Below are 22500 nucleotides of genomic sequence, written 5' to 3'. Positions count from 1 at the left end.
CAAGGTATGTCTGAGTTAGCCATATTTCCTCACTTTTGTGGGTTGTTGTTGCACTTTCTTTGGGTAATTCTTCAGTTGAGAATCTTACCTCAAATGTACTTAAGCATCTCTCATGGACATGGACAACATAAGTTTTTAAACCCCAGCCTGGTCACAGGCATTGCTGTTAAAACACAAAGAGCTGGAACCAATACTGCAGAACACCCTGTTCAACACTCTAACCATTCCACTAATCCCTACACTAAATTGCTGTGATTATGTTATTGATCCCTGAAGAAAAATGAAAGAGAAGTTAGGGTTTCTTCTCTAAATGTTTAATAGAGTTAGCTATGATATTTAGGCTATCAACAAACAAGAGTCCTCATAGACTTTTCTATTGTGGCCAGGGGAACAGAAGTAGACTATCAACATAGGAGCACTTATAGACAACCAGCTTCAAACTGAAGGGACATTATAGCCTGGGGAACTGTAGTAATCAAGGTGCTGAGAATCAAGCTCTGTTGCATAATCACCTGTATACTAAATTTCTCACTGAGCTCATTACTCACTACATCTCTGTACATGGATCTCAGAAGCAATTCATGTACATCTTGTTTTCTTAGAGACAACCAGACATGGTTACTTGTCAAAGGACTTTTCCAGATGAATAAATGCTAGACATAGTGGCTTGCTCCTAACTAAGAACTTTTGTAATTGTCTCACTACAAAGAGGGCATCAATGATATTTTGCCTCAACACAAATCCAAATTGCATCTCATTTAAGTTAATTTATCTTGAGAGCATTAAGATATTAGAGCACCGGATAGAATGGTCATCTGAATATTAGATATATCACATTATTTGTTCCAGCTCTCTGTGCTCTGAGTTCAAATGTTCCCAAGGTCAACTTTGCCTTTCATCATTTCAAACTTGATAAAAATATGCCAATTCAGAATGGTGGATTGAGTGATGGAATTGTAAGAAAATCAGACTGGATGCCTTGTCATTTTTGTTCCAGCTCTTTACATTCTGAGTTCAAATCCTGCCTAGGCCAACACTGGCTGATAAATTTAATCTGTAACAAGTATATGTTCAGTTTGCTTGTCTACCTTTACATAGGTGAATATTGGCTCATACGCTATGTTTTCTACATGATGGGTTATACATCAATCTAGCCCTTCTGGTTTTACATAAGCTCTCATCTCATCATGTGACGGACCAGCTGAGCATGAGCAATTTATGTCTATTGCTGGAGCCTATCATCAGCTGTATAAGGAGAAATCTTCCCGCTATTCTTTAGTGAGGTAGGTTTGCACAGTCAAGTTCGGATCTTAGCAGAAAGCAAGTTCATTTCACAGCTTTCAACACATTACATGTTCCTCTCCTCCACCAGAAGGCATGTCACATATTTGCTTTCCTTTTATACACTGCATACATCACCATGCACCAACTGCATGAGAAACGTTATGTATATTTTCTGACAGTATCATTCAAGATGTATTCCATCAAGTTCACCATGTTAATGCTTTTTAACGCGTTGAATAAATCGTCACATTTAATCCTGGTTTTCTCATTCTTCCTTTATCTATACTCACACCAATTTATCAATGCAACTCCACCCTCACTTGGTAGTACCTTAGCAGCCTTTAACAGACTCCACTCTACTACAAGCATTCAGGACAAGGTTCCAGTTTGATATACCTTCTTCCCTCCCACCTCTCACCAGTCTTGTCAGTTCTGTAAAGGTCATGGGTACTATTTTCCCTTCTGACTAAAAGAAACAGAAAAATATTTCTCTTTCCTAACTATTTGTGCCATAATTCTTTCTATTACTTTCCTAACTTGGTCCAGCTATTCTATTAGCACTGCACTATCAGTGTCTTGTTATGTGTTCTATGCTCATTCTTTTTAAAATTCACAAATTGTTATTACATCCTGGGTCACAAATGAGCTTTACATTGTAATTTCAATGAGTGTTGATGCATTGTGCTTATTCACACCAGTCTCCTGACAATATAATAAAACAATCACAGATGTCCCTTCAATGTACAAGACTAAGAAGCAACCAATATACATGGAATGTATAAGACTTGAAAAAGTGAAGGAAAGAATTGGTAACAAAAATTTGCTTTAAGAAACAGTCAGGACAAAGTAAATGGAATTCTTAGGAGAAGCATTTTTAGCAATCAAAATTTGCCTCATTGTCAAAAAAAGTTTGTTTTTTACTATTTATTGTTTTCTTTTACTGTATTTTAGTTATTTTAATGTTTAATAACTTTCATATGACTGAAAGAAATATAATTGTTTTAACAAAAACAAGACTAAGTCTGTAGTCAGATGTTAACTGCTTAGCTTTTGGTTTTAATAAGTTACCAATAACTGCTGTCTACATTTCCCTGAGCTGATATGAAAAGCTTGTATCTAGTCATTCAATCTGCTAGAAATAGAAGCTAAAATCCCTTCAAATCACACTTAACCATTTTAGAAGAGAACATTTTGGATAAAGTGGTCCTGGGTTCACTGCATGCAGGAAGGAAATGGGATGGTCAAGGCTGAAATGTCTTTGATTATAAGTCTACTCATTCAAAGTTGATTTGGATTTAAATAACAGCAGAAGTGACAGAAATGGTAGCATATCAGACCAAATGGTTTACAGTATTTTTTCCTGTACATTCTGAGTCATAAATCCAGCAAAATTCCACTTATCCTTCTATTTTCTCTGTCCACTGGGGGAAGGAGAAGGGATCGTAGGGTAGAACCTCCATAGGGTCCTATCAGAAGCAGCTACCATTTGACTTTCCAACTGGATCCCTCTACTGTAGCCCTACCCAGTCAAAGAGGATCTTAGTTGTGCAAGCTACATAGTAACCTCACTAGTGCTGGTGCCAGGAATAAAGCACCCAGTACACTCTGTAGAGTGGATGGTGTTAGAGAGGGCATGGAAATTATACTAAAGCAGACTAGTGAAGCCTGACATGGTTCTTCAATTCAACTGATCCTGTCAAACTGTTCAACCTATGTCAGCATGGAGGCAGACATTAAAAGATGATGATAATGATGACAACACCACAGAACACTATACTACACTGTATCAATAATGGATACATCATTACTCTGCATTATACTACTGTGCACAATACTAAACAGCATGAATATTATGCATTTCACAAACAATATTATTGATGCATACATCATTACTCTGTACTATATTATATAGCATAGTACCAGATGACATTGCATTACTAACATACATTATAATAACACTGCACTATTACTACACTATATGATAGTATTCCACACTACATTAATTTAGCACACTATACTAATAATGTATACCAAACCACATTGTACTGTACTACACTTTATTTAAAATAAATGCTACAATACTGCACTAAATAAATTATGTACCATTCAGCCATGACCACCCTATTGTAATATTTCCAGACTATTTTTTTTAAACATGGCAAAACATAATTTGAAAGAAATTTGGTTGCTATATCTTGTAAGTAGACAACCATGTAAGGGCTCTTTCTATCAGTTCTTGTTGTTGCTAAGCCCTGGGTCAAATCTCAGAAACACAATCAAAGGCAATGCAATCATGATCAGCATGTCTTTTCTTTTTTAAAGGCATGACTGACTACATAATCTAACATATCTTTTCTTTATTTAAGATGGTTTTGAGTACATTTAGCTGCTACGTCTAGCAAAATGAATGACCACACAGAAGTTTCATCACTGGTTCAAAGTAGGAAAATATTTCAATGTCTTATATTAATGCTGTGTGATATAGCACAGTGTACTATATTACAATTGGAGTTATTATTTAGCCCTAGGTCAGCCTGGACACTCTAAATAAAGCTAAAATGAAAAGCATTCTAAAAATAACCAACCCATTTTTTTTTTTGTCAGGTACCATGAATGAAAAACTACATTACACAATGCTATCTAAGACAACATTTTGAAGACAGTAACATAGCACATAAGGAAAATTTGATTAATGATTCCAAGTCAAACTAATGACTAAAATAGAGGCACCCTGCTCTTCTTAGCAGTGTAATCCATGTCCAGTCCAAATATCATGATTGCTAAGACAAAAGAAAAAAGAGAAAAAAACCTAGAATTTACTAAGTGTCTTACTTTTGCATTTCAACATTCTCTTTATCTTACATTCAAAGCCTGTTCACTTAAGTGTGGCTGCACCTTCATATGTTTATTGAATTTGTATGTCAACTGAAAAAAGTGTATGTATGTGTGTGTATTTGTCGACATAATATATATATAAGAACATATGTACACATCTATATATTCATGTATACATACATAACTATATGCCTCAATTTAAGCACCTAATTCACCGGAATCTTAATTATATTGTATGTGTGTGTGTGTGTGTGTGTGTGTGTGTGTGTGTGTGTGTGTGTGTGTGTGTGTGTGTGTGTGTGTGTGTGTGTGTGTGTGTGTGTACATATATTCAGGTCCAGGCGTGGCCATGTGGTAAGAAGCTTGCTTTCCAACCACGTGATTCTGGGTTCGGTCCCAGTGTGGCACCTTGGGCAACTGTTTTCTTCTATAGCCTCAGGCTGATCAAAGCCTTGTGAGTGGATTTGGTAGATGGAAACTGAAAGAAGCGCATTGTATGTATATATATATATATATATATATATATATATAATTTATTAATGAGGGTAGAAATTGATATTAATCAATTAAAACCAGTGGTCTAACCCGACCTTGTCCGGGTGTGACTTATTACGCCATCTACGATAAGTCTTGCTAGGTGAAAATCAACTAAAAAAGAAAGCCTTACAACGAAAAAACCCTTATGATGTAAATATGTTCATAATTCAAAAGACGATGAAATTAATAGGGAAAGTCTGAAGGCTGTTTTGCGTAAAATTATTAAGCGTACATAAATTTCATCCGTCTAATTGGCTATAGAAATGCTTGTGCAAAACAACTTTTTGCGCTGCCCTGATTATACATAGCAGGGTAATCCCTTTTAGCAGGAGCTAGGATGGCAATTTCTGATGAAGCAATTGCTGGCGATCTGTTGCTACACAGTTTTGCCAGAATTCTATCAGATTGGGCAGCAGATGTTGATGCACCATTTTGCATTATGTTCAAAGTAGCTTCTGGAATGTGGTGAATTGCTGCAATCTGTTGCTGTCATTTTAAACTGGTTGCTCTCTTTCCCCAGCAAACTCTCTTCTTTGGAGGCATAATCTATGTATATATTAAACAGAACAACAAAAGTTATAATAGATGGCAGGGTCGGTACTTTTCACATATCTGTAATTTTTCAGATTAACACCCGCTCGATTACCCAACGCTAATCCTAAACCTAATCCTAACACTAACCCTAACACTAACTCTAAACCCTAACCCTAAAACCCTTACCCTGACCCTAAAACCGTAACCATAACACTAATCCTAACCCTAACCGTAACCCTAACCCTAAACCCTAACTCTGACCCTAAAACCCTAACCCTAACACCCTAGTGAAAATCGTGGTATATTTACAAAACATTGACATATCTTTTGAATTATGAACATATTTACATCATGATGCATGTGTGCAAACAGCCATGCTACATGGCAGCGAAACATGGGCTGTGACTGCTGAGGACATGTGTAAGCTTGAAAGGAATGAAGCTAGTATGCTCCACTGGATGTGTAATGTCAGTGTGCATACACAACAGCTTATAAGTGCCCTGAGAGAAAAGTTGGACATAAGAAGCATCAGATGTAGTGTGCAAGAGAGACGACTGTGCTGGTATAGTCATGTGTTGTGTATGGATGAGGACAGCTGTGTGAAAAAGAGCCACACCCTAGCAGTAGAGGGAACCTGTGGAAGAGGTAGACCTAGGAAGACTTGGGATGAGGTGGTGAAGCACAAACTTTGAATGTTGGGCCTCACAGAGATGAGGACAAGTGACCAAGGCCTTTGGAGATATGCTGTGCTTGAGAAGACTCGACAAGCCAAGTCAGATCGTAACTGTGGCCTATGCCAGTGCAGCGTAACCGGCCCATCTAAGAGTACCCTTCAATCACTGGGCAATAAACTGCACTTGCGAAGACCAGTTGAGACAAGTGAAGTCATTGTTGTGGCCAATGACAGTACCGTCTGATTGGCACATAAAAAGCACCATTCGAGCATGATCATTGCGAGTGCCACCTGACTGGCTCCCATACCGGTGGCACATAAAAAGCACCATTTGAGCGTGGTTGATGCCAGTGCTGGCTGATTGGTCCCATGCCGGCGGTACGTAAAAAGCACCATTCGAAAGTGGTCGATGCCAGTACCGTCTGACTGGCCTCTTGTGCCGGTGGCACATTAAAAGCACCCACTACACTCTCGGAGTGGTTCGCGTTAGGAAGGGCATCTAGCTGCAGAAACTCTGCCAGATCAGATTGGAGCCTGGTGCAGCCTTCTGGCTTGCCAGCCCTCAGTCAAACCGTCCAACCCATGCCAGCATGGAAAGCGGGTGTTAAACAACGATGATGATGATGTGTCTTTGTATCTGTGTTTGTTCCCCACCACTGCTTGACAACTGGTTCTGGTATGTTTATGTCTCCGTAACTTAGTGGTTTGGCAAAAGGGATCAGTAGAGTAAGTACCAAGCTTAAAAAAAGTAATGGGGTCAATTCATTCAACTAAAAATTCTTCAGGTGATGCTCCAAACAAACAAACAAACAAACAAATGTGGCCACTATAATGGACAAAGTCAATAGTCATTAAAAAGGTTGCATGAAGCAATGAAAGAACTTTGACAAACAAAAACAAAACAATAAGATATTTAACCAATTGACTAATAATAAAGGGGTGGAATTGAACCAGTGTGTATGTTTATTATATTGGTATAATGACTCTCCCCAGACACAACAAAATTTGTTTTGACACACAAATTCACATAAAGAATCTTGCAAATCAGAAACAAAACAATGTATGTATGTAAGTTCAAAAAAAAAGGAAAAAGACAAAAAACAACAACAAAAAACAACAACGTGAGGACGTGATACAGATAGTGTTACTAGACACTTGGGAAAGGAAAGAGAGAGAGTATGACGTTTCGAGCGGAGCTCTTCTTCGGAAACAAGGAAAGTTCAAAGAATGGAAAAACGGAGGAAGAAAAAATCGCCACCGATGTCCATGAGGTTACATTGTGGAAGGACCGGAAGGGGAAGCGGTGGTATGTATGCAAGCATGTATGTATGTATGCATGTGTATGTATGTATGTATGCATGGGTATGTATGTAAGCATGCATATATGTACACATGTATGTATGCATGTGTATGTGTGTATGTACGTATGTATACATGCATGTGTGTATGTATGTATGTGTTTTGTTTATACACCAAATTTGCTGCAGAAGTCCACCAGGGTTCAGTTCATAGCTTCCTCTTATTTATCATGGTCCTCCAAGCTATAACTGAGGAATTTAAGACTGGATGCCCTTGGGAGCTCCTCTATGCCGATGACCTTGTTCTTATTGCTGAATCACTACCAAAACTAGAGAAGAAATTTTAGGTATGGAAGCAAGGTCTGGAATCAAAGGGCCTTAGAGTTAATTTAGTAAAGACCCAAGTGCCAATAAGTAGGAAAACAGACAAATTGTACACTGCCCGATATGTAGAAAAGGTAAGGGGAAACTCCATAAGCTGTACCCAGTGCAAGCTATGGGACACCTAAGCGGTGCAGCTGTATCACTGGGCAACTAATGAAGAAAATAGTCTTTACATGTGGCAGATGTGCAGGTACATTAAACACCATGGATACACAAAAAACAAACTCCCACATATGCCAGGAGGGATCTCAAAAAGTAATAGACAGTTCCCATTACTTAGGTAACCAAGTCAGTAGTAGGGGTAGTTGTTCCAAAAGCATAGCTGCTAAAATAAGAATATGTTGCATGAAGTTCAGAGAGCTGCTACCTCTATTAATAATGAATGGCCTCTCCCTTAGAATGAAAGGCATATTGTATGATGCCTGTGTAAAAACAGCTATGCTACATAGCAGTGAGACATGGGCTGTGACTACTGAGGATATCTGAAGACTTGAAAGAAAAGAAGCCAGTATGCTTTGCTGGATGGGTAATGTCAGTGTGCATATATGAGAGTGTGAGTGATTTGAAAGAAAAACTGGGTATATGTAGCATCAGATGTAGTGTGCAAGAGAGAAGACTGTACTGATATGGTCATATGAATGAAGACAGTTGCATCAAGAGATGCTAATCTCTAATTGTAGAGGGAATATGTGGAAGTGGTTCATCCAGGAAGATGTGGCACAAAGTGGTAAGAAAGGATCTACAGACGTTGGGATTCACAGAGGGAATGACAGGGGACCAAGACACCTGGTAGTTTGCTGTGCTTGAAAAGACACATCAAGCTAAGTAAAAGCATAGCTGTCCTTGCATACAGGCTCATCCCCTGCAACCTTCTCCAGCTGAGTATCCCTAATATCATGGGCTTGTAGGTGCTGGTACCATGTAAAAACCACCTGTGCCAGTGCATATAAAAGCACCCAGTACACTCTGTAAAGTGATTGGCATTATGAAGGGCATCCAGCCATAGAAACCAAGCCAAAACAGACAGGGAGCCTGAACATCTCTTCAACTGGTCAGCTTCTGCCAAACTGTCCAACCCATACCAGCATGGAAAACAGACGTTAAATGAAGATAATGAACATCAACCACTTCACAGAAAGAAGTAGGTGCTTTTTATATGGTACCAGAATGAATGCTTCGTATGCAAAACTGGCACAAGTGCCTTATGTGGAAACAGTACAGATGTTCTTATGTGGAACTAGCACAAGTATTTCCCATGTAACATGAGTGCTTTCTTATGTGACCCCAGCACAGATGTTTTTCTATGTGGCATTGACATGGGTGCTTTTCTATGTGGCACCAGTACAGCAGGTGCTTTTCTACACATTACACGGCCATACCAACACAGTCTTCTCTTTTGCACACAACATCTGATGCTATGTATACTCAGTTTTTCTCTCAAATCACTTTCACTTTGTTGAATATGCACACTGATAAGGGACTGTGATCTCTGGTGATTTGCTGTGCTTGAGAAGACATGTCAAGTCTTCTCTCTTGCACACTACATTCGATGCCACATATACCCGTTTTTCTTTCAAATCACTTACATTCTATTGTATATGCATCCAGTGAAGCATACTGGTTTCATTCCTTTCAAGTCTTTACATATCCTCAGTAGTCACAGCCCATGTCTCACTGATAGGTAGCACAGTTGTTTGTACACAGGCACCATGCAAGCTGCCTTTCACTGTAAGGGAGAGGCCCTTCATTACCAACAGAGGTAGTAGCTCTCTGGACATTGCCCAGCCTATTCTTATTCTAGCTGCTATGCTTTTGGAACAATCACCCCTACAACTAGCTTGGTCACCTAAGCAATGGAAACAGTCTACTACTTCTAGGGATACTCCCTGGCATACGAGGGAGTCTATTTTTTATAATAAATATATATATATATATGTATGTATGTATATCAATCAGTTTCATTTCTGTATTTCTGGTCCATAGAGAAAGAGCCGGACTGTAACATAGATTCAAGGCTCCTTCATTGGAACTTTTATCAACATCATCTAGGTATTTGTGCATATGTGTGTGTGTGCAGTATTTGGTGTTAGTGTATGCGCAGATTTGTATGTTTGTAAAGATATGTAAAACTTTCCAAAAATTTAGCACATAAATACATATGCATGCATCTAGACATAAAAATGCATCCATAAAACAAACATTGATGGCTTGAATCTGTAGTCTTCTAATTAGCCTTTTTCTTTCAGGTTTTGAGAACCCTAATTTTTCCAGGTTTTTGTTGAGGCAGTTTGTTACATATCCCAATGCCCCAACAATCACGGGTATGAATCTGAACTTGTAGTCTGGGTGGAGTATCTGTAAATTTCTCAGTAGCTCGGCGTAGTTGTTCTCTTTTTCTCTAATTTTTAGTGGGATGTTGACATCCGCAGGACAGCTGATTTCTACTACTGTACAGAGTTTCTCTTCTCTGTCCCAGATTACTATATCCAGTCTATTATGTCTGCACTTTATTGAGGTTTTTATTGGGACATTCCACCAATACTCTTTCATATTGTGAGTGGTAATGGCCTCTACCTCATTATGGGTTTTCATCTCCTTAGCCCTGGGGTTATCCTGTCGGCGGATTTCATTGTACAGTGTCTTGGCCACAACATCATGTCTCATAGGTAGGTAATACCGTGATGACATTTTTGGACAGCTGCTAATGATGTGGGTGATATCTTCGATACTGATTCCACAGAGTCTGCATCGATTATTACATTGTGGCGCTTTGCCCGCCTCTCTGTCCCGTTTGTTTATTAGGAATTTGGTTGCTATTTCTTGTTCTTGAATAGCAAAGGCATACCCTTCAAAGTGAGAGTTGGTGACCAGATTGTTTGTCCACAATAGACTGCTCTGGTTGTCAATGTTGTTATCACCCTGGAGCTTTCTGTTAACGTATCCATGCATGGTCTTCTGCTGGAATGCATTCATCCTCTCCTCTGATGTTATGTTACGGTAGAGTCTTGCAATTTTTTTGGGTAAGAGTTCAGGGTTGTCGAATAGGAAATGCTTGTCAAGTAGTTGCCTTCCCAATCTCATGATGGTATTTACCTCATGTCTGCAGACTTCATCAAGGGGTGCACTTCGACACTTGGTGGTTATGAGATGATGTCGAAGAGATATGATACGGCATTGAAAGGCAGTCTGAATTGATGTTAGGCCCCTCCCTCCTTTATTTCGTTTTAGGTATAGGTGGTCTACATCGCTATTGATGTGAAAGTTGTTTGTGTTAGTATTTTCTGGGTCTTCACATCAAGGGCTCGGATTTCATCGATCGTCCAGTCAAGTATCTCGAATGTCGGTACGAGTACTGGTACTGCAAACACATTGTGGGCTATTGCTTTATTGAACGCAGAGAGTTCCGAGGTCCATATTTTCTTAACCCGATCAATCGATCGATCGATGTGTGTGTGTGTGTGTGTGTGTGTGTGTGTGTGTGTGTGTATGTATGTATGTATGTATGTATGTATCTATGTATGTATGTATCTATGTATGTATGTATGCACGCACACACACTACGAAGTCCTATGCTAAACACCATAAATATTATGATGCACTACACACTATTATACTAATTCATAATGATGATGCATACACTATTACTCTGTATTCTATTATATAGTATATACTAGACTACATTGCATTAATACAGTACATTATGCTGTACTATTCCATACAACATTAATGAAGTACACACACACGCACATTATGTTGATAAATTTGTTCACTTCTTTCTGTTACTTGAATTAACATGAAAAGTATCATCATAGTATTTTATGGGTTCTTTTTATGCAGCTCTATTCTTCCTCTACAACTTTTGATTATCATCTTCGAATTTGAATAGATTTTATCTCTTTCCAGAGATATGATGATGGAGTGTCGAGTAGAAAAAAAATGAGTATCTACGACATCTGCTTCTCTTCACTTTTAATCAAGGTTCCAAAGTTGTCGAAGCTACTCAAGGCATTTACACTGTGTATGGAGAAGGTGCTATTACTGAAAGAACTGCACAGAAATGATTGTTACACTTCAAGGAGGAGGAACTTCAGCTTCACAAATGCTCCACATTCTGGCCAACTTGTTCGTTTTAATGAGGATTAACTGAACCAACTCATCTGCACCAGCCTAGTAGGGAATTAGCCCAACAGATGGGATGCTTCATGATATTGACACCCATCACCTTCACTTGATGTGTAAGGTCCAAAAACATGGATTGTTAGACACTCTAAACAAAAGAGACAAATTCCAGAGTTCTTCCATCACCACTAGTTTGCTTGCTCAAGACCAGGCTACCTGTGGATACAAACAGAGATTTCTTTACCACATCATCATGAGCAATGAAAAATGGTGTGTATATGTCAATATGAAGCAGAGGAAAGAATGACTGAGTCCTGACAAGCAAGCTTGAGTTAAGCCAGAGCTGCATCCATGCAAGAAAATGTGATCAGTGTTTATGGAATTGGAAAAAGCCAGTTCATTACAAAATGTCTGCAAACAACCATAAGGTCAATGCAGAGGTTTTTGTTCAATAAATGCACCAGCTCAATGAGGCAATCCAGCTGAAATGACTCAGTATGCTTCTTTAACATGACAATGCTCCCCCCTACCTCCACACACACACACACATTGCTAATTTAACCACAAACGCTAATCAAATGTTTGGTTGGAAACTTCTACCACACCCACTGTATTCTCCTCATATAGTGCCTTCAGATTATCACCTTTTACAGTTGCTCTCCAAAAGTCTGGAACTGAAAATGTGGCTTGAATTTTTCAAGTCAGACACTTGGTGATTTATACTGTCAAGCCATTGCCAAACTACTGGAACATTGGTAAGAAGTCGTGAACAATGAAAGAGGATATACTTTTGACTGATTTGTTAAAATTATTGATGTAAAATAAGAATTAAAATAAACAAACAAAAAAAAAACAAGAGCATTCATCTGAAAACCCAATATTCAAACATTAAATCACAGTAAGTCATAGAAACTATTTATTTATAATTAGGAAAAAAAGAAAACATGCAGATTTTCAACAGTCAGCTCCTCCAGCCACTGGCTCTGGTTTTTTCGCAATCAACCCGAATTTCTTCAAATGTCTCACAACCTTCATGCCAGGCACTACAGTCTCATCCACTAGGATGTCATCTATATAGGAACAGGTGGCCCTTCTTATCCTATCCACCTTTCCCAGGATGGATTTGAGCACTGTTACCATGATCTTTGGCACAGAATTCAGCCCAAAACCCAGCCTTGTCAGACAATGTGTCCAGCATTTGTATCGCACCAGTTGGTACTGCCACAGTTTGTCGCTCACATGGAGCTGCAAATATGCCAACTTCAAGTCGATGATCATTGCTGCTTTAGTCGACTGCCTCCATATGTGCAGCATCTCATCACAGACGTTGGTCGCCTTGCCACCTGTGTAACATGATACATGGCCATTTATCTCCTGAAAGTCCAGTACCGGTCTAACTTTGCCCTTTGTTGGCTGCACCACTGCCATTAGAGGTAGCACTCTGCTCACCCCCTCCTCTTTCCACAGGATAAGGACACCTTCCTTAATCCACTTCTCTACCTCTGCTTCAAAATCGTCCCTGGCGTGTCTTTTCAGGGTATGGTGGTAGCAGATCACCTTGTTTTTTAGGTGTTGGGGGTCCTTCTTTCCAGCACCATTCTATCGTCCATCACTGACCATCGAACGCCACCTGAAAATCCTTGTCTTCAATGGCATAGGCAGTGCAGCTCTTTGTGAAGCTCTTCTCCCGTTCACATTCCTGAGTCACGGTGCCTCCATAGCACCAAACAAAACTATGTCTCCTCCAACACTGACACCTCCAAGGCAGTCAACTGCATCCATCCTCATTACCACATCGATCCTGTCTACCACATGGTCAATCACAATCGCCTCAAGCCTTAACATTGCGCCTCACACCGCTATATCCACATCGCTGCTACCCTTGCATTCGATTTCACTGCCGTCAACCACCCGAATGCTACCCGTCCCCTTCCATTTCTTATTTCTTTATTGCCCACAAGGGGCTAAACATAGAGGGGACAAACAAGGATAGACAAAGAGATTAAGTCGATTACATCAACCCCAGGGCATAACTGGTACTTAATTTATCAACCCCAAAAGGATGAAAGGCAAAGTCAACCTCGGCAGAATTTGAACTCAGAACATAGTGGCAGAGGAAATACCACTAAACATTTCACCCAGCATGCTAACGTTTCTGCCAGCTCACCATCCCCTTCCATTTCTTTGTCACCCTCGGAGTCACAAGAGTCATTGTGCAGCCTGTGTCCACAAGGGTCTGTGTTTCCCCTGACCACGACCTTAACTACGGACAGTAACTTCACCAACACCTCTATTCATTCACAGGGGAAGTTTGAGAGGCATCAACTTACCCATGGCCTTTTCCCTGGCTACAACTTCAGGCAATATGCCCAGTCTGTTTGCACCAGTAGCAAACCAGTCTGGGCTCTGCACAGTCCTTCACCATGTGCGGTCCTTGGCACTTAAAACACCATCCTGTGAATGGCTACTGTTGTTCCACAGCCGGCCTCCATCCCTACCCAGTATATTCGTCGACCTGTTCCCCTCTTCATCTGATTGTTCCCGGCTTAGCAAAAGCAGTGTACTCTCTATCTATGTAAGCCTCTCTCAAGCGTTGCTCGATCTTAACTGTGCTCAGCTGTTCTTCATCCATTTCGAGGTACAGTGCCAGTGCACTCCCTTCCAAAAACAACGTCATGAGGCTTGCTACATCTTCAATGCCTTGTAGCCTGGCCACAACTTTGATCTTTCAAATCCAGGCTAGTACATCACCTTCGCTATAGAAAGGTCTGATGACATCATTGTCAATCCTTATCTTCGCTGCCATCATATATCAAGGGGACAATGATGTCTATATACAATTGTTGAAATAACTTGTGCATGGGAAATGAAAAGAGGTTCACCTACCTTCCCCTCTTGTTTGCAACCGTCTACTAGTAATCACTCCGGCGATCCTGCCCTACCACGTCACTCAGTGTAAGCAGCTGCTATCTCACCAACCTGAGAGTGAATTCTCTCATGTCTGTTTGCAATGCCTCGGCCGGCCAAAAGAGGGTGACCCTATCCTGTCCCTCCCAGAACTTCCCTTCTCGCGCTTCCTCTTCCAGTCAGTCCCTTGACCATTGACGTCATGGCCCTCTTCTTCCAGCTCATCCCAACAGTTTACATTTAGAATTTATTGCAAACCTGACCTCTAGCATAAAACCAATGATTTCTAATTTAAGCACAAGGCCAGCAACTTTGAGGGGAAGGTTTTAGTCAGTTATATCCACTTCGGTACTTAACTGATTCTTTTATTTCATTGACTATGGAAGAGTGAAAGCAAAGTTGACCTCTGTAGGGTACGAACTCAGAATATAAAGAGCAGGAAATTAGCGACAATTATTGAGAGAGAGAGAGAGAGAGAGAGAGAGAGAGAGAGAGAGAGAGAGAGAGAGAGAGATAGAGAGAGAGAGAAATAGAGAGAGAGAGAGAGAGAGAGAGAGAGAAATAGAGAGAGAGAGAGAAATAGAGAGAGAGAGAACAACACTGATGCAAGTACTTGCATTGCAGCTATGCTAGTCCCTATACAGATTACATCGACCTCAGAACTTTACTAGTTTTTTTTATTTAATTGAACCTGGATAAAAAAGAAAGGCAACGTTGACCACTACAAGATTTGAAATCAAACTGTAGTGAATGTTGATACTAGGAGTTCAATCCTCCTCAAATCACACCCCGACAGCCTTGAATATGTCACAACGATAATATGGCCCAGGAATGGAGGAAAAAATAGGGTGGTGGTTTCGGCCGGTATTCCTTTAATCATAAGACTAATCCATCAGCAAGAACAAAGAGTGGTATTTCGTTTTATTAAATCCAGGAAGATGAAAGACGAAGTTGATCTCAGCGAGATTTGAACTGTTTTTTTTTTCTTCTTAGTGAACCAACTGGAGGTACACTTGAAAAATATACCCAAATAACATCGACAATAACATCACGACTAATAAATATTACATAATATTATATAAGTTACATTTAAGACAAACAAAACAAGCAAATATGAATGCATGCATGGTGCAGTCTTAAAGTGTGGGAACACTAGACAACTGCCTAGTGGTGAGGCTTCGCAAGTCTAGAGGCCCTAATTCTAATCTTTGTATATTCGGTTGTGGTGTATGTATGGAAAAGGCAGTGTATTGTTTCACCCACAGCCTCGCAGCCCTATAACGCTTTTAAGATAGCCCTGTATGTGTTTACTTTATAAATAAAATTCTTTTAACTTACCGGCAACAGCGGTGTCACCCCAAAAACCACTTGCGCACCCAATTCTAACAACATCGTGTTCATTCGGAATTTTGTAACAGTACTGTCGATTAAAACTGACAAACTTTTTCAAGGAATAACGGTTGTTTAAAAACAGTTTAGAAGACATTCTAGAAGCTGACATCGTTTTTTTTTTTAAAGAAATAGACAAGTTTTTTACTTTGTTGTTGATATGTATCAGTCTCTTTTTTTTATAAATATATATGAATGAGAATGGGAAAAGGCTCAATGCTGTTATCTATACATATGAGGATAAATTAGATTAAACAAATAATTATAAGGTGAAGATAAAATCAAATAACATCGGCGCCGTGATATTTTGAACTCAAATAAACGAATGCACTATAAAAAAAAACAAATCTAGTCTGTTTGTTATTACTTTGAATTTCAATTATTGTTGCATCAACGAAGCATGTTACTTGCCTAACGTTAATAATGCATGTGCGTGTATACGACATCGATAAAAAATATATATAAGGAATCAATATTATACAAATATGTTATATATATATATACATATATCTTCGTCTTATCTTTTCATTTATTCTTTTATTTTTCTTCTTCCTGTTATCGGTTCGTTCTGCTCTCCCTTCTTTACTTGCTTTCTCTTACACTTCCAAGTACACACGGACGCGCTAATGTTTTGTGTGTACTCACGCACTTTAGCATACATACCACATGTGTACAAAGTTCTCGTTAGGAAGGTCTCAGCAAAACAAAGCGTGTGTGTGTGTTCAGATGTACAACACAACGTTGTTTTGTTACTATACACTTTATTAGCATTGTACATATTTATACCAAGTGCTCCTAATCTTATAAACGTTCTTCGTGGCATTTCCCCACCTCACCCCGACTAATTAGCATGAAATCGTTCATCAACAAATTGCAATCTCTGATCCATAGATGTGCTATCATCTCCTTGCGGTCTTTTTCTTTAAACCCATGTAGCCTCGCCATCGGCCATTGACAACTCTTTGCTCTCGTCATTCATATCTATTCGTAAAACTCAGCCAACGTTTTGAAAGTAAATTTCTCCTCAACCCTCAGGAAATCTAAAACATTAGCAACAGTCCCACTCGCCCATGCAATCACAATACTGCATTTGTAATTTGTGTACATACATTTAGCTTGATCTTAGACAAAAGCTGAGAAGTGATATATTTATGTATGATTTTTCTGAGTTTTATGTAAGTTCTTATGAGAATTCAAGCCAGTCACTAACAAAGCTACAAAACATTTTGAGTTATGAGAGTTACCAGTATTTGTAAATATGTGGTTGTGTTAGTGTGTTGAATGAACTGTTGATGCATACGTGTGTGTGTGCATCGATTCACCTTTAGTGTACGTCAGGTTACCAATTTTTAGTGAATAGGCACTAAAATAACATCTGACTTTTTATAACAGCAGTAGTATGATACCTTGTAATGCAATAATAGACAACATTCAGAAGGCTTAATAGAACATAGTAATTTATTTTAAGAGGAAATGACAATAGCATTAAATCAAGGTTTGCTTGACAGCATACAGGGTATAGCATTCAGTGGTATGATATAACAGTGTCCTAAGTGAACAAAAAAAAAGTTTGAGCTACTTGTTATAAGGTCACAAATCCAGAAGGTGTATGTAGCATAAATAACATGTAACACTTTCTGTATATCATAAAATGTGAAAAGGATAAATGTTCAAACAATCCATAAATAGTTATTTAATTCTAGAGTGTTTCTTCCTTCGATATTGTCCACATGATGGAGTTGAGCTCCAACAGCGACATGACAAATTACGTCTGACTTTCTTGGAGGCTTGGCTGGGATTGATTAAAATTTTCCCGCAACTTTGTAATAGGCGGCAGTGTGTATCTATGCATGAGGTAAAGCAGTTGGCTACACTAACCAAATCACGCATAGATGGAAAACATTTCTGCCAAAAGGAAATAGTGCTCCTACACACTGAAAGAATCTTGGAAAATCTTTGAAATGTCTTACAAATCTTCACTGTGACACTAATAGATTGGATTGGGGAAAATCTGTGTCAGTTTCTTTTGCTCTTTCTTCAAAAAACCTGACCTTTGTAGATTTTTGTGTAAATTTGTTAGTACATCCATAATGGTGCATCTATGATGATAGATACAAATGAGAATTTATAGTCAAGGTACAAGAGCTGTAAGTTTCACATAATTCACCATAGATATTGTACATTTGTACATTCATGTCTGTTGGACAGCTGACCACTACAACAGTGCATAACTTTTGCTCCCTATCCCACAGAACAATATCTGGTCTGTTATATTTGCACCAAATTGTGGTTTTATTGGAGTGTTCCATCAGTACCTCTTGTTTTTAAAGGTGTTACATGCCTTTGATATATACATCAGGGCAGTCCTTCCTGCAGATAGAATTGTAAATGGCTTTACACTATATCATGCCTCAGGGGCAGGTAATATCTTGTTGACATTTTGGGGCAGCTGTTGATGATATGGGTAAGAGGTTTGAGATTAACAAGCCCTGAAGAACAAACATTATTATACTAGTGATAGAAAACAGAGAGAGAGAGAGAAACAGCACACCTGTGGGCCAGAGTCTGAAGCATGTCTGTTAGTGATTTAATGGAATTAGTTGAGTAGCCCTCCTCTAGATACAGTCCAGGATGTCTATGTATGTAGCAACAGCACTGTGCCAGATGTGGGAGCAATGTTTCATTGTCAATTTCAATAGAGTGTAGCCGAGAGTCAGCAATTGGTCTTAAGTAAAAGGGCCAGTGGGGTTGGACACAACAAGGGTAACAAAAGCTGTAATGAGACAACTGGGTTGGGAGTGCTTAAATGAAAAAAGTATAAGATGAAACAGCTATGAAAGACAGATATTATTATACAAAGTGAAAGAGAGACAAACAACAAACCTGTGACCAGAGAGTGGAGTATGTTTGCATACTTCCTCCTAATTATGAAGAATGTGACACAGATTGTTAAATTTTAAAGGAGAGAAAGAAAAAAAAACTTTCTCACAAAATAAAAGGGACTACTTCAAACTTTCTCCTCAACTGCAGATTATTTCTGGTTATCACTCATCATCATCATCTGGTTGTGTTTGTTGCATAGATTACCATGACTCACTCTCTCCACTTTGTTCAGTTTGCCGTTGCATGAAGTAGGTCTTCTCGGGTGTACTCAGAGTTCTTACACAGTTGTTTTATGTAGGTTCAATCTGGTCTATGAATATTTGTGTACTCATACTCCAGCTCCCAAAGAAGAACACTACTAATGATCCCATCCCTTGCTCTCCAGCAATATCCAGCAAATCTTGTTCTTCTTTCTCTGATGACGCATGATATTGGTGGTATATTATCAAAGAGTTCTTTTGTAGTGTGTTGTCTCCAGATGTCCAGAGCAGTCTGAAGCATTTTTTAATGAGTTCTATCAATTTTCTTTTCAACATTTTTTTGTTGGAACTGACTGTACAACCACTTCAAAGAAATTATGTTTCAAATTTAATGGAAGATTTCTAGACTGTTGATAATATATTTAAAGCTGCCCAGGATTTGCCAATTTGAACATGAACATCACATGCAGACAGATCTTCTTTATGATTTTACTTCAAGATATTTAAATTCAACATTTTCAAAGATTTTCCAGATGTAGAGTTAATGTTGCCACTCTGGCTGTACATCATATATTGTCTTGTCTGAGTTAATGTAGAGACCAATACCATTATCAGCACTTCCAAGGCTGTGCAAGAGAGACGCAGCATCATGAACTTCATTTACTAGTAGCACCAAGTTATCAGCATAGTCAGCATCATTGATGGTAACAGTTGGAAAGCATCTACTTTTCACTGGTTGAAGAGTGAATATTTTGTCCATCTCATCTATAATGCTGAGTAGAACATAATCTAGACATATAATGAACAATATAATGCCAGTGTGTCACCCTGGAGAATATCAGTCACTATGTCAAAGAACTGTGTTACCATCTGGAGAATGAACGGGATTGGGTACTTCTATACAACATGATGATGACATTGACAGTTTTCTTTTGGATACTATATGCAAGAAGTATTTCTTCCATTTTCCCTCTGTGCATCAAGTCAGAGGCCTTAGAAAAGTCAACAAATTGCTTTCAGGTTCCTCACATGAACTCCTTCAATACCTGTTTGGACTGTAAGAATCTGGGTAAATGTTGATCTATTTCTTCGAAAGCCATTCTGGTTTTCCCTCAAGATATTTTCAATCTCTGGTTGCATACAATTGAGTAGCATGGCATTGTAAACTTTAGCAGATATAGCAGAGAGAGTCTTCCTACCTCTGTATTTTTGGTGACATCAAGATCTCCGTTCTTTGGAAACAGGAGTGTGCATCTTTTACTCCATTTCTCTATATCAGGGGTCACCAAACTACAGCCCGCAGGCCAGATCCGTCCCGCAAGGTCAGTTCATCCAGCTCACTGCCATTGTAATCCCTCGTCTCTGTCTGCTTATCTGTGTGTTTGTAAAATTACTGGAGAATGGCTAAACAGATTTTCACCAAATTTGACAGAAATATGTATTGTGTGAGTGGTTTGAAACGATGAAAATTTGGTTTGATTATCTTCAAAACTGGCGGATCAGTGAATCAAAATGTTTGGACTGTGCAAATTTTTTGCGAACGAATTTATGTGCATGCATCATTTTGGCATGTTCGCAGCACAAGAATCTATTACTAGCACATAAAATCATGTATTATGTCTATTTTATCTCTCACCAAATGGAGTATATATATATATCATTTGATTTGATCCTCGTCTGTGTGTGTATAGATCATGGTGTACCTATGCATATAGACATGTATGGGTACATATATAGATACATTCATACATACATACACAGATACGCAACTACGTGCGTGCGCACGTGTATGTGCATTGATGGATTTGAGGGTCTCATTTATCTATGAGTTGATTTCTTAATTTCACCGGAGTAAAAATACCTATGTGAAGGTGCGTGGCTTAGTGGTTAGAGTGTCAGCATCATGATCGTAAGATTGTGGTTTCGATTCCTGAACCAGACAGCACGTTGTGTTCTTAAGCAAAACACTTCATTTCACGTTGCTCCAGTTCACTCAGCTGGCAAAAATGAGTAACGCTGCGATGGACTGGTGTCCTGTCCATCTGGGGAACACATACGCTATGGAAACCGGGCCCATGAGCCTGGCTAGGCTTTGAAAGGGCGCAAAGAAATAAATACCTTTAATGGTGATACTTTAAAAAAATTAAAATTTTTTAAAAATTGATCTTACAAATTTCCCAATAAGCAAGTGGTCATATTATTTATATCCTACAATGAACTACAGTATGCTTGATTCACTTGCCATCATTGAAAGACATTCAAAACACTTCTTAAATTTTATGCAACATTTTCTATAAGTATTTCATTTTGTTCACTTTTTTTTCATAATCATGATTATTATTTGAATAATCATTTATTTAGTCACATGCAAATTTTACTCATATATGTTTGGCACAGACACCGATCAAGTCTACTTTTAGATGTCCTCTACTTATGCTTCTAATCCCCTTTTAGTCAAACACTTACAAAGCTTAATTCAGCTCAATTAAAAAGCATGGGTAAGTAACGCACTGTAAGCCACACTGTGATTTGTGAAAAAATTTATCTGCGCACAGAGTATGTATCGCCACTCTGATGCCTTTTTTTTTTTTCATTTTTCATATTGTAAAAGGTTGATAGTTGCAATAGAGACTTTAGCCTCTCTCTATCACCTTTCAACAAAATTATATATTAAGAAAACAGTAGAACAATTAACAACATAATAAAAATATGTTTAATTTTGGTGATGCTTGGCTTTACAAATCCTGTGTCATTCAGCCTAGCAGCCGCTGGTTCAAATTATAATCAGCATCTGGAATATTAAGAGCTTTGTTGAGGTATGCCAAAGGAGCAAGTAGTTGTCATGTTGAAAGCATCGAGCTAAAGAGGCTTAGAAAGTGCGCAAAGCGCTTTAAGTACTGGTTTTACTACGCATGCGCACTCGAGGGGTTTCTGGGAAAGCAAGTCCCTTGTGCATGCATAGATTGTACTTCCTTAATGGCGGCCATAATTTCGCGCCACTACAATATGTTTACTGTATTGTACTGAACAAAATGGTTAGGTGGCCTGCGCTTGTCATTCTCTCAGTTATGTGGCCCAAGTTTGATGACCCCTGCTCTATATGGTTTTGATGGTACATAGCATCACAGAACCAAAGAAGAATATCATTAAATTCCCATTTTCCAAACTTCAGGTGAGATTTTATCCAAACCAGCAGCCTTATTGCACAGCCATGATATATCTTCATCATCAGCAGCAGCATTTTAATGTACACTTTTTCATCCTTGCATAGGTTTGATGGAGTTTACTGAAGCAAATTTTCAATGACCAGATACCCTTCCTGTTGCCAGCCTTCACCTGTTTCCAAGCAAGAAAATATTTCTCTATGACCAGATATGCACTTGTAGAGTATTGGAAAAGAATGACATTGCTTGTATGAGAGTGACACTCAAACATAAACATATACACTCATTCACAC

General features: G+C 38.8%; 1 protein-coding gene across 2 annotated transcripts in view; it reads right to left on the bottom strand.

Moving 5' to 3' along the window:
- The window catches only part of LOC106882171 (uncharacterized), a 139602-nt gene that overhangs the window by 107169 nt on the left and 9933 nt on the right, over positions 1 to 22500 (bottom strand). The window contains exon 1 of one of the 2 annotated variants that reach the window (XM_014932756.3): positions 15910 to 16626. The exons of the other annotated variant lie outside the window; for it this stretch is intronic. Coding sequence (XP_014788242.2) covers positions 15910 to 16072 — 163 coding nt within the window. The 5' untranslated portion in view covers positions 16073 to 16626. Of the gene's footprint in view, positions 1 to 15909; positions 16627 to 22500 lie in introns of those variants that run through there. 2 annotated transcript variants of the gene reach the window in all.

Source organism: Octopus bimaculoides, chromosome Z (genome assembly GCF_046866305.1).
Source record: "Octopus bimaculoides isolate indiv1 chromosome Z, ASM4686630v1, whole genome shotgun sequence".
NCBI classification, from domain to species: Eukaryota; Metazoa; Mollusca; class Cephalopoda; order Octopoda; family Octopodidae; genus Octopus; species Octopus bimaculoides.
Note: the sequence above shows the minus strand (reverse complement) of the source record. Positions and strands in the feature narration are given on the sequence as shown.